Here is a 15,801-nt window from a genome sequence, read left to right on the forward strand (position 1 = left end):
ACTTTACCTGTTCTATAAATCAAATATTATGTTCACAAAGAAACCTTGATTTGAACTTGGGTGAGTTTATTTGTGTGATTTTTACATTAAGAGCAAGGTAAACAGACGAAGTCTTTGCTTGTCAGACTGGTGCTTGGATTTAACTTTTTACAGGAGACATTTAGATCTCTTACCTTCAGCTTCATATTAGTACTTGAATTCCACATACAACAAAACTTTTTAATGTTTTAATTTAGACTTTTATCTGTTTCTTCTCTGTACTAAACAGATTGAATTACAGTTTTCTAAGAAGCCGTAAAAGCATTGTGTTCCATGTGTAATTCAATTCTAAAGCGGCTTTTGCCAGTGGCAATGATTTCTATTAGATATGGTTGATCAGTTCATCCCATTAAAGTCAATGAATGTCCTTTTTGCTATCCAGTGCTTGTTTTATAAAACCCTAATAGGGCTGGTTTTGGACATTTTGTTTGTGAAGATTGAATAACTGCAGAGATGGTAAAGCAAAGGAACAGGTAACAAGGAAGGATAATGTGTTATTACTGTTGTTTTCTCCTGAAATGTTTTGTGTTAACATCACAATAGTGTATGATGGGGAGTGTATTTCTAAATATGATGTAAAAATTCCAAAAGTAATGTTGCATAGTTTGATGAAAACTCTCCCTCAGAAGTGTTTTCACAAATGTAAAGCAGGTGCATATTGAAGGTGACATAATGAGAATAGACGATAAAAGTAGGTACTGAATCTGTAACTATCCTGTGGTACCCATAGAGGTGTACAGGACTGCTCTAGGCAAAATGATATCATCCATCACCTTTTACCTCGATCATCCTGGATCCTTGCTTCTGGCTGTGTACAATTCTTGAGAACTCCCTTCTTGTTCTTAAGGGTCAGGCTCTCTCATTTTGACCTGCAGATGAGACGCTAATGAACCAAGACGTAGCCTTCAGCAGTCACAGTTTGACCCTCTGTATTTAACCCGTGCATTTGGTTAGGGTCACGGCGAAGATCTCTTCTGTTCCTTTCTGTCCTTTTATCTCCCCTATTTACTTGTGCAGCACTACTACTGCTTTACATTACCCCGTCATGACCTTTCATCCACCTTCCCTGAGCATTTAGGTGACCTCACAGTTTCAGTCTAATGCCTACCTACTCTGGGTTTTTATGATGTAAGGATGACACTAATGACATAGTCCAAATAAGAATGACTTAGAATGACCAATGATTAGATGTTTTATGACACCACTTAGCTGAGACTTTCAAGATAGTGCTGTATATGTGTGAGATTGTGTGTGGGATTCTAAAATTTGGAAGGATCTGGTTTATATATGTATGTTTATGTATAATATATATATATATATATAGTTTTGTCATTCCATAGACTTGAAGTACCAGGTCATTACCAGTCAGTCAGTCAGATGGTATTAGCCTTGAGTGACATTTGTTTTGTTCTGCACCCCGTTAAAAACTCTCTGGTTTAAATCTCACCAGGTCTCACGAAAGGAGGAGGAAGTGTCATTAAGCTTCTCTCACTGAGCTATACTAGTATCTACAAAGATTTAAGAACCTCAGCAATAAAGTTTTATTCCCTTCATGTTGTATACATTCAGTGAGAAGAAACAGAGCTGTGAGTCAGGTGTCCAGTCACAGAGAGCAACATTTATCAGCCACACACAACCACATCTGGAAAATGTTTGTGGTGTATGTTTACCAGATGCAGGGCAGTAATGTGAAGTAATGAACTCCAAAATCATCTTCTTTGAGAATGTGGTGCCATTGTCCTCAAAATGCTTAAAATCATAACCATAATTTTGGCATTCTCCTTGATCTATATCAATAGGTCACACCCCTTCAATCCCCAAGCAACTGGTGAATGGAGAACACAATAGGGGGCTACACACAAGTTGAGTTTGAATGGTGGGTAGTAATTATGGGCCACAAAAACGGAGGCCAGACAGCCCGAGTATTGTTGATTGCTGTTTGAACTGTGAGAGAGCTTGGAAAAAAAGGTTGTGATTGACTGACAAGTCTCACAGTAAGATTGAGACGAAAGATTATATTCAGTATAAACTCCCACCGCTTTTACTCCACCATTTTTAATTTCCACTCAGATATTTCAAACATTTTTCCTGTTGTTGTGTAAGACTCACTGTTAAACATCCAAACACTGAGGCACATCACACTCATTCTCTTCAGAAGATATAAAAGTTGAAACATGTGTAACAGTGACTGAACATGTTTTGTCTCACAGAGTGTAGAGGGATGAGTTAGTTTGGAACATAAACACTTCCACGCCTTATTTGGCCAATCTCCCTGACAAGTAAAAGACCCATGTCTTTTCCATAACCTTCCATAACCACTGACCCATCCTTGAATGTTATACAGGAAACCGTCTTGCACATCATCAAAAAACACCTGAAAAAGAATCAAACACTCAGATGTGAAACACCCAAAACACTGAGCAAGAACACAATTCTGGGCTGCATGTACCACCATTGGACCACTGATGTTTTATACGGTTCCTCAAACCTTGCCCTCACCAGGGACCTTCACTGTTCCTATAAACCATCACACAGGAAATGAGGAACAATCACTTTCCTGAGAGAATAATAGGAGAGAGAAAATCAACAAGGTGTCATCTGGTGCGATAAGGAAACGTAACAATGAGGTTTGGAGGAACTCCCTGAAAAGCTCAAGAAGACAGCTTGCAGGAGTCAAGGGTGTTACAAGATGTGTGTTTATGTGGGTGTGTTAGTACTTTTGAGTGCATTACTCGTATAAGAAATGTATAAAATCCACACCGTACCAGTGTCTGTAGAAGTAAACACATGAGAGTTAAATGAACTCTTCATACTGAGCAGCTGGATGGGATGCCATATGTCCTGCTGTCAAATATCGTTCAAGATCTTTATTGCAAATTATAGTGGACATCCCAAAGTTGGCCAAAATACTCAGCATGTCATGCTGAATTAAAAAGAAATATGTATTAAATTATCCAAACATCTTGAACATTTCCACTGGATAATCAATACAGCCACAAAGAACAAGGTTTTGGTTTGAATATTTCCCTCTATGCTTCTACAGTACCTATCAAAGTCATGGTTTTAGTTCTGTGTGAGCTAAAGGAGTGAACTGTACTTCACATTTCCTCACCGTATCCAATGCTTACACTTTTTGCACTCACATTATTCAGCAACTTAACCGCTCTCACCAACCTCTTAGGCTTATGTCGATGCACACAGTGCTGATTAAGACGCACATCCCTGTTCGTCATGCGGGACAAAGGAGAGGTCAGAGCCGTTCATATACACACCCAGGTATCCTGTTGTTTTAAGCAGGAAGATCTATTCTATAGGAAGGTAAAGCCAAAACAATTCCCTATTATGTAACATTCCATAAATATCTCTGCGCTAATGAAGCCCAATGAGTTTTTTACTGTTTTTTCAGTCCATAAAACATTGAGTTGTATTTATGTACTTTTGTAGTCAAACAGGTTGCATCTTGGGTGAACGCTGCATGTAATGTATTTATAGAGATGTAAAAATGTGTTCATAACCTTAATGGAAAGGAGCATTACTTTAAGTTAGAAAATACTCTAAAAATGAAACAATACATAAAGTATTTATCCTATAAATCAAATCTATCAACTTTATACAATAAGTAAAATACCTTCAATGTTTTGGAAAAAAATGGCCTGGATCTAAACTTGTGGAGCAGAAATCAGGTAGGATTCATCCTCAGTGTGCCCGAGACGGTCAGTCTACCTGGTTAAATTGAGGCACACGGTAGTGTCACATCAATTCAACAGCAAGGCCTGTCGGTTCTGACCTTATCCTCCAGCCTGGCACAGAGAGTCTCTCATCCGTATGAGGCCCGTGTCCAGCGTGGGTCCACAAACAGAGGCTGCTCACTCACTCAGGTCCTGAGGAGACCAAATCGGATTACCAACACATATCTCCCACAATCTACTGCGACAGGATCACCCCCAGGCAGGACTGAAATGGATACAGCAATATACAAGAGCCATGCAGAGGAAAGAGGGAGGATGGAGGAGTGTGGGACCAAAGAGGAGAGCAGGAGCAGTGGGTAGGGAAGGAGTCACACTGTTGTACACACGGCAACAATGTGACTTAATTGATTCCATGCCATCTCATCAATTTTGATTAAAATGAAATGAGCCTCTGTACGTTTGAAAAGGTTAAAACAAATTGAAGGTGGAAATCACAGCTGGTAATCACAGTTTGTCTAACAGCGGGCTTTTAATGAAGCGACTCGCCTTCCATCATTCATTTCTGCCTCCTCTGTGCATATGGAGCAAGATTGTGCTTTTGTGTGTGTGTGTGTGTGTGTGTGTGCGTGTGAGCATGTAAACTGTATTAGGAGCAGCATATATTTGGTTTGTATTAGCATCATGGCATCCTTACAGATGAACTACTCTCCTGACAGCAGTTGGACTGAAATAAGTAGTTGTGCCAAAATAGATTCATGGTCTCAGCACAAAACAATGATTTGACCAAGATGGATAACTTGTTTGTTACTGAACAAAGGGATTATTTGATGAAAATGTTGGGTTTTTTTGTACACAGATGTCCATGAGAGCTACGGAAATTCTTGGTTCAAGAAATTATATTGACAGATGAGCACAGATACAAACACAACACATACAGTATATTGTTCTCAAAGATGCCCATTCTACTGTATATTTTTTTAGTAACCTGTTATGAATGTTTCATTAGTACATAAATACCGTATCTGTTCATGATCCAGTCTTCTCATACTGAAAACAGGCTGGTTACAGGATGGTCAAATTAAGAAATGGAACACACTCAATGCAGCAATGCAGACAAATCAGGCAATTATAGAACATACGCCATATCTTATGTGTGTAAGATATTTCTAAGGTTTTCTGAAAAGAAGAAATGTAATGTTTGTCCAAGATTAAAGATTCAGTTTATTTTCTGCTGATATGAAATATAAAGATGACATTAATTCATCATCATGCCTAATTTTCTGCTTGTGTGAGAATTCAGTTGTTATTGAATCCAACTCTTACTGCAGCTTAAATATTTGTTTAATTTAATAATTCAGTTCAAAGCATTTTATATTTGAACTTATGGCCATAAGTTAAGCCAGAGGAAAAACAGATGAATGTACGCAGAATGTCCAATGCTTTAAAAAACATATATATATAGATAATATATATATATATATATAGATAGAGTTTATATATATTATTATATCATAATATATATATATATATATATATATATAGACACACACACACACACACACACACACACACACACACACACACTAGTGCATTACTCTTACAAATGCATGCCACACCTTGAATCTGATTATAACCTAACCCCTGTTATTGTCCAGTACGAACAATAATTTAAAAGGACAGACCAAAATGAGAGGGGAGAACGAAACACAGAGCATGAATAGACAACTGCTGCCACCTGGTGGTGGTTTAGAGAACCAAAGACACAACCATGGCCTCTTTATTGCACCTATACCTCATTACAAACAAAGTCTATGAAAGTCATTACAAGTTATCTCAGTGGAGAATATAAATACACAGGCATTGTTAAAATTGCGTTCTTGTTTTTATTTTAAAAAGCAAATTTTGCAGTGTTAACAAAAAAGGGGGAAAAAACATCACATAATTGCAATGCACCTTGCTAAATAAATAACAGTGCTGCTAGTTAATCTGAAAGCATACCCCACTGGAATATGCTGTTATGAAGAAGCACTGTTTCCTTTTTGCTCACAAATTGCCCTATTTTCAGTGGTTGATTTGCTTTAGTAAACTTATAGCTGCGTAGACACGCTGCTGTCTCAGCAACAACAACAATCTTCAGTAGAAATGCAAATGGATACACATGCAAAGCAAACCTCTGGCTAATTATACAGCCGTCTTACAAGGTCTGTGTCCCTGAGCGCTGGGAAAAAGTGTAATGCACAGCATGTATGCTTTTCGGAGAAATATCATACAGAACATCTGTGGGTTTCCAGATGGGAAAGATCTTAATAAAGCTTACTGTACACTAATTATACCACAACATAGAAGCATGAGGACTCTTGGCTTATATTTTAAAAAGGTGTTGGTTTGGCAATTTTTTTTTTTCATTAATTTACAGAGGGAGAAAGACAAAGGAGAAGGTACACAAAGCTATATTCATTCAAGCAAGGGTTAAGTCAGGCTACAATGATGTATCCAAGTGAGGAGGCAGTTTATGATCTGGAAAAAATATTCGAGTACATCATATAACACTGTCACTAACATTACAACTCTAAAGATTGCAGGGTTTAGACAGTTAAAACACTGAGTGCCCACATCAGACATATTTTCATCTTATGACTAGCTTTTCATTTGTTTTTATCCGATGGACACATGACCAAAACACAGACATGACATTTATTGTGCAGTGGCTTGGGGAAGTGGTTCTTCAAAATCTCTATAAGGCACTAAAATTGAAAATAGAAGCACTCTAAAAATCATCTATAAAAAGGCAAGCACATAACCTCATATGGCTGTGGAGAGTGACTTGGATTTGCTAAAAGTCGTTGGAGGGCAGATGAAACTTGTATTTTCCTTCTCAGTGCAGTGTGTTCAATGTTTTCAGTGCAGTCAATGAGAGTTTACGGCCAATCTCAGTCATCTTTTTTGTCAGAGGCGCCATCTTCCTGTTTATCCTCTGAACTGGTCTGACCAGACAATTCCAGATCACCTGGCCTCGCCTCCTGGATTGCTTGGTATCTCTGAAGCTCCAGGTAGGTGGTGAAGAGCTTGGCGTACTCTGGGTGGGTCGTGGCAAAGGCTTGAAATTCATCTGGAGAACCAAAGGCACAGAGAAAATCATATAGTTTAGCATATCTTGGCATAAGAGAATTACAAATCATGATCCTGCATGTTTTTATTTTACTGCGCATACTCCCATTTCATAACCTCATAGTGGAAACTCAAGGCGAGGTTAAAAGACCAAAATATAGCTTGAAGCTAGACCTTTGTCTTAAGGTAGAGTGAACTTACTGAAGGTGATAAAACCAGAGCCGTCAGCATCAATCTCCTTGAAGAGCTTGGCCATGTTTAGATCCGACACACCCAGAGCTGAGCGCAGCAAAGCAGTGAACTCCTCTCGGGTGATTCTCTCATCCTCATCTGTATCAAAAAGCTGCAGGAGAGAGGACAGAAAGAGAAAAATTTCATTTTTCAATTTCTAAAAAAAAAGGCTTAGTTAAGGTGTGAAATCGGGAGGGGTGGGTTAGAAAGAACATGCGTGCAATTGGGGAAATTGTTTTTTTTGCTTAATTAGTTAGACAAAAATAACTTTGCAGTCACATAACATTAACACCAGAACTGTTTGTCCGGAACCACATTTGACCTTATGGTCAGCAAAATGACTCCATGCTCTACAACAGACACACATTGTTAACTTGACATTGTCCAAGCCTCTCTGAATGCTGCCTCTGTTCTTCCTACAGTAATGCTGCTTTTTGCATTTTGCTTTCATTGTTTATAAAATATAATTCTTTAGATATATACAGATCATACAACACAGGTTATAGATGCAGTATCTCAGAAAGGTCTGGATTTTTATCACGCTTTACTTCATATATTTTAGTTGTAGTACCATGTAATGCAGTCCAAAAATAGTGCAGTGTAAAGGTAACAGCAGGAAATGTACTATGCAAATGAATCAGCACATCTAAAATTTCTGATACAGTGTTGATTACATGCCTGGGGGAATTTCGGCCATTTTCAAACACAAATGAAGCCCTAAGGAGTACTAATTTGGGTGATAGGTGGATACTACTACTACTACTACTACTACTCATATTTCTGTTTAATTTTATTCAGGCAACATTAATCACAGTGTGCAGCACTGAATATTCTTCAGGCCCTAAGAGGAGCAGTGTTAGAATATGTCTGTTGTACCTGGAAAGCCATTCGAAGAACATCTTCGGTGTTAGCTGGTCGACACAAGATGGTCACGCCGATAACATACTCTCTGAAGTCTATGGTGCCATCTCCGTTCTGGACAGAATCAAAGAGACAGCAATAAAAATACCTGAGATGGTCAATGCACAGATTATTATGATGGATAGCGCTTTATCCTTTACCCTTTGTGGTGTAGACTTTTGTCTGGAATTTAGAGTTGTGAATGTTAAAACTGGAAAATTATGAGGCATATATCTTCTGAGGAAAAAGGATACACACTGAACTGGATGTTCGAGGCTGTTTTTATGCTTTTAGTCATCTTTTTCCACTCAAATCTCCGGTAGACATACCAGGGAAGAAGGCCAAACTCCTTTGATAATAGTTTCCTCTTTCAGTCTGTATAAACCCCCACAACACTATGACCTATTTTTACTTTCATTGGTACACATGATATGCGGTGATGTAATATATACATGATTCTGTCATTTTAATATTATGATAGTTCTTCACTATGCTGTAAACCATTATATGTAAAGTCTGTTTCTTGCAGAAGGTTTTGGACCCAATTTTTTTTTACTGTACTAAGGTCAAATACTGGCTGTGTGTCAAGCGAAGGAACTTCAGCTTCTAAATTGTCATTCATAATGGTGCTATTCAGCGGTCCATTTTGCTCATGTTATATAAAACCTAAATATTTGATATACATGTCTCTCACTCTGTCAAACAGTGAAAACAGCTCCTCGAGGGGTGGGCTGACAGGTAGCTTCAGGAATCTGGCAAACTCGTCGATGGTGATCCGTCCTCCTTTACAAGAGCTGGCCATGGCTGCGAAGCCCTCCAGCTCTTTCTTCACATTGTCCCACTTCAGACTGAGGGAGCAGGGCACAAGGAGCCACATTTGTCATTGTTAAAGTCCCTGCCTGGTGGTGCCAATAGTGTACTTAAGCGAGATGTTCTTACTTGAGTTTACGGCTAATTTTGGTGAACTCAACCAGGCCGGCCTCCATGGGAAGTGTTAGCTCGCCAGCTGAAATCATCAGGCGGCAGTCTTCATATGTGTGGTCCGTCACTGGAACTCCCAAAGCTCTGAAAGCAGACAGTTTGCATATACAGTGGTTAGCTGAAATGCTTGTGAGCTTGTGAAGAGTTGGACACACAAACAGGCCAGGAAGATAAAGAAAGGCCAAACACATATGGAGAGAAGTATTATTTATTGCCTGTGCAAGCATATACACACTTTGGTGTACTGTGTGTGCTTGAGCAATACACAGTAGAATTTGTATTTAAGCACTTACCTGGCCATAGTACCACGCACTCTGCTAGCAAACAGAGCCGGAGTTTTCTTGTCCTCCTCTGTGGGGATATATGGTGGCAGGAACTGAAAAACAAAGCAGGTCACAGGGAAAATCAAGCAGAACGGAAAATGCTAAACCTTTAAGAATGACTATAATCCAGCAAATTAAGGTTACAGACATAGCTTTCTTTAGTTAAACTCAATTGCACTGGTACTACCAGTAAAGCTCAAATTATTTTTTTAAAGGCATCAAACGATCTCCTATATATGTAGTGCAATGGAATCAGGTTGCACATTGGAGAAAAACCTTTTTCTTCATTTTATTTAGTCGATTAATTTGTTGTGTCTTTGCCATTATATTACATGTAGCATGTCCACTGAATGCATGTTACCTCAATCTCTACTGTGGTGTACAGCTGGGACAGAGTCAGAAGCAGCAGCGTCCTCCTGAACAAAACAACAAAACAGGACAGTCTGTCATATGTTTTGATTCAATAGAACCAACAGTTGTTGCTGTTGCTGTAATAGAGTTATAATTAACTTTATTGTCTTAAGAAAAGGTAGCAGCACACACATTTCACCACACATGTATGCTATACATGAAAAATGAGTAAGCACTTAAAATACTGTAGAAAGCATACTTACGAGCTGAAACCCTGCCAAGTCCAGGACACTGTATCCTGGAGGATAAAGTAGAGGGATAAAGCTTGATAAAACATTCATGCTGAGATGGAATGGTATACACACGAAGTGTGCTACATCTAAGCTGCTAGTGTTAGTATCAGTCTCTCTTTCTGACAGTTCAGCCAGTCATATTTACTAAAATGGCAAACATGAAAGGATAACAAAGATGTGAAATTCAGCTTCGGCTCCGCCTCAACTCTCAGGTGAGTTCCCTGATGGACAGTAAAGTAAACTGCTGCGAACAGTAACACTAGCAGCTAGTTAGCCATGCAGCCACAGTTAGTGTTGGTGTTTACACTGGTATTACAGATTCTTTGCATGATTAGAAATGGAGGGAGGAGGAAATGCAAATGGGAAGCGACACTTGAACAGGCACCAGAACCAGAGCCTGCCAAGAGGGCAGTGTAAGTGGGCTCAGTAGAGGCTTCTTGCTGTTGGACTAGTAAGTAACGTTGGCTGCGTTTGCAAAATTGTCTACTTTGATCTTTGATCATAAGTATTCCTATCACAATACAGCTGTCCATATTTACGACAGAGTTATTGCACTCCGAACCTTGGGGCAATAAATTGCAAAAATACCAATTTCTACAAATTGTTGGATGGGATACATTGTGCCCTGAGAGGATGCACTTCATCTTTGGCTCTGCCTCTATATATTTATCTTCTTCGCAAACTGGTAGTGTACCACGTGGCCTCTGAGGTTTGCTCTCAGGATGTGAAGTGAAAAATATTAATTACATGTGCTAAAATCCCAATCACTCACCAGTTTGTTGGGATATCTCATAAGCACAGGCTGCACAGGGACCCCTGGGATAAAGGCACCTAAACATGGGGAACACACAGTATAAAAGAGATTATTATTTATTACAAAGGAATGAGATGAGAGATAAATAGCTGTGTCATGTATGTATGTACAAAACCAGCTTTGTGGAAATAGACTGACAACAAGTCACTGCACAACCGACCACATCACATAGTTAATGAATGAAACAGTGTAGTAACAAGTATTGTTTCTGTTGTGCAGCGTTTCCACTCAGTCGATTAGGTTTAAGCAACTCAAAATGCTAGACTAGGCTGATGTTACTGTAGTAAACAGTTCAATGTTGTTTTGTATTTTCCCATTTTGTCTGTTATCCTTTTCCTTGTATTTGCATGTTTTGTTGCAAAAATGACATTAACACTACAGGATCTTTTTTTTTTTTGTAATGTATTTGTAATCTCATTTCATTTACATTTGAATCTTACCTTGTTTGAAAGTGATAAGACATGAGCGATTTGTACATGTTCCCTCTGGAAAGATCAGAACCTGAGGAAAAGCATCATTAGCAAATGTTAAAATCACAAGCTGTATAACTTTGTTACGGTATGTATGAAATGTTACGCTACTGCTGCTTACAACAGCCAAAGGTACACTTTTGAAATAACAGTACTTTTTTATTTGAATCAACACTGAGCAATCTTGCAAACATAATTAAACAATGTGACCCTCTTTAACACAGGAAACTGTGAAACCAAGCCAACATCCTGTTTTACAGCTCTTGGGTTTCCCAAGCTGACAAGCTTAAACTTTTCCATGCTAATGCTAATACCACATGAACATTAGGATCTATTTGCTTGCAGGATGAGTTCTGTGTTGTAACAGACCTGTGGCCAGTGGCCCCCTGACTTGGCTCTGCTGTCAATCTCTTGGATTGTATTTTTCCTGGAGTCTGGGTCCTTTCTAGACACCAGCACTGGTTGAAGGCAGCGCACAAACCCTGCAGAGAGAACAACACACATTAACATGCACACTAAGAAAATAGTTATAATAATAGTTAAAATATGTTCCACTGGTTCTTTCATGCCCAGGCTTTAATTCATTGTACAGCTTTATTGGCCTTGAATATAGTTAGGGGTTACTTACTGATGACATCACCATATGTAACTAATATTCATCACAGCACAGTCTTAGTTCTCAAAGTAAATGTTAGCTATGATGTCTGGTAGACAACGATCTGTATTTTTGAACTGACCGATATCATTTAAGCAGTGTAGGATAGTGACATAGTGACATCCTTACATATCTTACAAGCCATCTCTAATCATTGACACAGAAGGTGTGAATACCATGTGAAGATCAACAGAAATTATAGATAGACACTTTTTACACTTATGTATATTTGTTTCACACATACATTCCGGTGGTTGGGAGGACAAGAAATTGCCTACAAACACATACGCCCCTAGTTTCCTGTACTTAAGCAACAAAGCACATAAAAAAATTTTCTCACTGCCAAAGATGGGTGTGGCCAGGTTCTCGACACGGGATACGGTGGATGGTAAGCCTGCAACAATGCACACAATGCCATCAAAGAAAGTGGAGTGGGGTGCCACAGCCAGGATTGGAGCCTCACTGCTGCTGACCTGCTTGCCCTTAATCACCACTCTGAAGCCCATACAGAAGTAGTACGCCCTGCCCAAGGCAGCCATCACGTTCCGACACATGAACCTGGAGGTGACCAGAACATTTTAGATTACTGATTATACAAGATTATGGTAAACAGGTGCAGCTTTTTTTCACACAGCCATGTTAAAAAATGTGTTATTTAACAGTAGTGCAGGGTATGATCTGAATCACAAGTGACAGATGCGTCTCGAGCATGTTTTGTTAGATTCTCTAACTAGATGGAAGTGTTTTAGTAATAGGAGTAGTTGCAGCATTTTGTACTTTCCTGTCATGTTCGAGTTACTTCCTCATGGTCAAAAAAAGGGACAAGAAGTCATGATATAGATTGAGACATTGTGACGAAATGATGAATGATGGAAGTTTTATGGTCCAAAGTATATGGACCTATGAATATGTAAAGCTGCATTAATCTTTCTGCTCAATGGGGCAGGAAACTTAAAGCAACGTGATGCAGTATTGAGAGTAGAAGGCTTCCTACACAAACCCAAAAGCATCAACAACACCTTAATATACTATTAGCTGATCAGGTTATTATGGCTGTAATACTGCCCACTTAAACATGCAGATGGCAGAGAGCAACAAATAGCAACACAGGCTTCTGTTTAGAGTTCTGTTTTCCACCATCTAAAGGCCCTGGTTTTGTTTATCAAATCTCCTTTACTTTGCTTTTTGCCACTGGGCACCAGGCAGAAAGCATACAACTTTTGAGCTCAGCATGGCTTTACACACTTTAACTTTGTAGTCGGAATCATTCAATTCAATAAAAGGTTTGAGTTACCGGTTTAAATGAAGAAATACTAATTGTATTCTTTCATAGTAAAACACAAGCTTACATGCTTTTACTGTCCTGAAAATGTCTCAGCCTACAAAGAAATAAAAAGGTGAACCTAGAATATTTCATGCTAGGCTCTTGTTTCCGTCACAGACACCATATTTAGTCATAACCACATAGCAAGCTGTGGTCTGAGGTCACATGAAAGTTCCTGTTAGTTGTAGAACTGTAGCTACTAATCTGCATAACTGACCAGTTTAAAATGCAGCACCCTGTTTGGTGCTTGAGGTAAATTACTACAATTAAAGCATTAGATATTTTACATTAAATACATCAATATATGAATTATCACATGCTAAGTATCTTAGCAAATATATTTATATACTGCACTAATAACTGTGTGGATATACGCTTTCTGATATATCCAATTGGATGATCCCTTTACTTAATATATATAATAAGCATTTGATGATCAAAATTGCCTTGACTATTTTTTCAGTTCCTTTTATTAAGCCCCACTTGACTCTTTTTTTTTCTGAGAACTGAGCGGAGCTGAGCTTGAGTAGTGCTTGTGGTACAGATAATATCTAGAGGAGCATGATTCTGCAGTAATCCAAGCAGCAGCACATTCTTCAAGTCATGTCAGGAACTATTATTTTGAGAATATGCTGCCTTTGCTGTGTTGTACTGTTATGAACCCAAGAAATGCACTGCTTCTGCTATTCCTTGGTTTAGTAGGGTTTGTTATTTGAGTGCAGCGTATTCCTCCACCAAAAGCTATGTTTACATGCACCGAATGCAAAAAAATAAAAATAAAAAAATAGACTGTGTTAGTAGCCAACTTCCTGTTAGAACCCTGGGTTTACATGGTGGCAAAGTGATTGTCACAATGTTAATCTATGCAGCTGATTTGCAAACCCAAAGTATTTGCTTACCACTGCACTGGTGGAAGAAAATAAAACATGTCCAGGTGTATAACTGTACATGCGTTAGATCAGTTAGCTTGAGCAATGAAGTGAACTTCTTAAAATAATTGCTTTTTTGCAAATTGATGTCAATTTTGATGTGATTTAAGATTTACAAGCCATTAAGCAAGTCTCATATCTAAAAGGCCACAGCTTTTTGATGTCACTCTGCTGACTCTGAGTGATCTGATCCCTGTGAGAGGTGTTGTGGGATGCTGTATTTCAGTGGGATCCCGTTTGTTAATCTTTAAATTACCGTCTCCAGCCAGTCATTGGTTCCACTGCTCCTTTCAAGGGATGCTTGAAGGTTATTATGACAGCCACTGGCCATGTCACCATAAGAACCAGGGACATGAGGATGGCTCGGATGGGGACCAGGAAGATTCCCAGGAGGACACACTGCAAGGAGAAGGGTGCACATATAAATACATACATACATAGGTTATAGGCCTATAGCATAAAGGGAAGAGCGCCGTCAAAAGGTACTTAAAGCCTCAGAGCAGAAAAAAAATGCACGGGTCTGGAAATCCACATCACTGGACAGCTTTCTAGAAAAACACAACACAACGGCTCTCATTGTCTGCGCTGCACATAACGAGGCTTTACAAGCCGATTGTCAAAGCCTCGTTGGAGAAGATTACAGGCCGTGGTTACACAGCAGCCTATGTGTGTGTGTGTGTGCGTAATCTCATTTGAAAAAACACTGTGTGTTTGCCTAAAGCAATGACTAGATTCTTCAAAAGCTTGCCTTTACATCAGTGAACTTACACGCCATACTCACTTTTATTACAGTAGCTTTGGTTAGTTTGGTGTCTTGAACAAACGGATTGATGACCGCAGGCAGCAGCAGGGATTGTTGCCTCGGAAGGGCGAATACTCGCTGTGGCGGCATTGCAGTCCAGTGAAAGAAGAAGCAGGAAAAGGTCTGTGTAGGGTGTTTTTATGTCGAGGCGCCGTTATGTTATCATCTCACTTCCTCAGTACGGACCCGGCTCTCTCATTTCTCCCCACATTATCAGACGATCTTACGGGCGAGCGTAGACACGATCGAGGGAGCGAGCGGACCCACACTGGCGCTTCAAGCTCCACCTCCAAACGCGCCTGCAGCAGGGTCTACAGTGTTTTTGTGAATCCTGCATGCAGGTTTCTGCACCAACGTTATGAAGGTTTTGCTTGATGCTGTATCATTCTGTCAGGCTTATTTCTCATTATTAAATAAAAAGGCTAAAATGGTGCTGTCATTGACCATGCATGTGCTTAATGAAAAATACTCACTGAAGATTGAGTTATGATTTATTATGTATTTCTTTTAATCTGTGTAGTGTCCAAAGATAATGTTGGTAATGCACAAGTAGCGAATGTGCAACGATGTAAACCAGGGAATAATAACGCATTGTTATATTTGTGATATCTCATTAATGTCCACAAGATGGCGCTGTTTCATTAAAAAATATAGCTATGTGGAAATACTTAAATAGGCTGCTGTACTTGAGTACAAATTGAGTACTTTAAGATTATGCAACTTAATATTTCTTCATCCCAACATTTTAAGGGGAATTGTTGTTCTTTTTTACTCCATATGTAGTCTACTTTACAGATATACTAGTTACTAAAGATTATAACCATATGATGAGCTCATAACATATGATTCATTGCTACAGAACTACCAAGCAATATATAAAGTAGGTCAAACT

The 15,801-nt window shown here is 39.0% G+C and overlaps 1 protein-coding gene across 1 annotated transcript; it reads right to left on the reverse strand.

Moving 5' to 3' along the window:
- Window positions 1–5,591: 5,591 nt before the first annotated feature.
- Window positions 5,592–14,999, reverse strand: lpcat2 (lysophosphatidylcholine acyltransferase 2). Its single transcript, XM_010740910.3, has 14 exons — window positions 14,889–14,999; window positions 14,364–14,506; window positions 12,195–12,412; window positions 11,569–11,681; window positions 11,170–11,230; window positions 10,688–10,746; window positions 9,886–9,920; window positions 9,633–9,687; window positions 9,242–9,324; window positions 8,907–9,032; window positions 8,662–8,815; window positions 7,944–8,042; window positions 7,038–7,179; window positions 5,592–6,837 (listed from the first exon to the last, which is right to left on the reverse strand). Exons 1-14 carry the CDS (start codon window positions 14,997–14,999, stop codon window positions 6,659–6,661), a joined length of 1,578 nt encoding a protein of 525 aa, XP_010739212.2. The 3' UTR covers window positions 5,592–6,658.
- Window positions 15,000–15,801: the final 802 nt, after the last annotated feature.

The sequence above is a fragment of the Larimichthys crocea genome, chromosome VIII, assembly GCF_000972845.2.
Source record: "Larimichthys crocea isolate SSNF chromosome VIII, L_crocea_2.0, whole genome shotgun sequence".
NCBI classification, from domain to species: Eukaryota; Metazoa; Chordata; class Actinopteri; family Sciaenidae; genus Larimichthys; species Larimichthys crocea.

Bases quoted from the DNA above. Each gene is read 5' to 3' on its own strand.
- lpcat2 (XM_010740910.3), bottom strand. From the start codon at position 14,999: ATGCCGCCACAGCGAGTATTCGCCCTTCCGAGGCAACAATCCCTGCTG. The intron at 9,688-9,885 runs GTAAGTATGCTT...TGTTTTGTTCAG, and splicing joins ACTTGGCAGGGTTTCAGCTC to GAGGACGCTGCTGCTTCTGA. The intron at 6,838-7,037 runs GTAAGTTCACTC...TTGGTTCTCCAG, and splicing joins CTCTGGTTTTATCACCTTCA to ATGAATTTCAAGCCTTTGCC.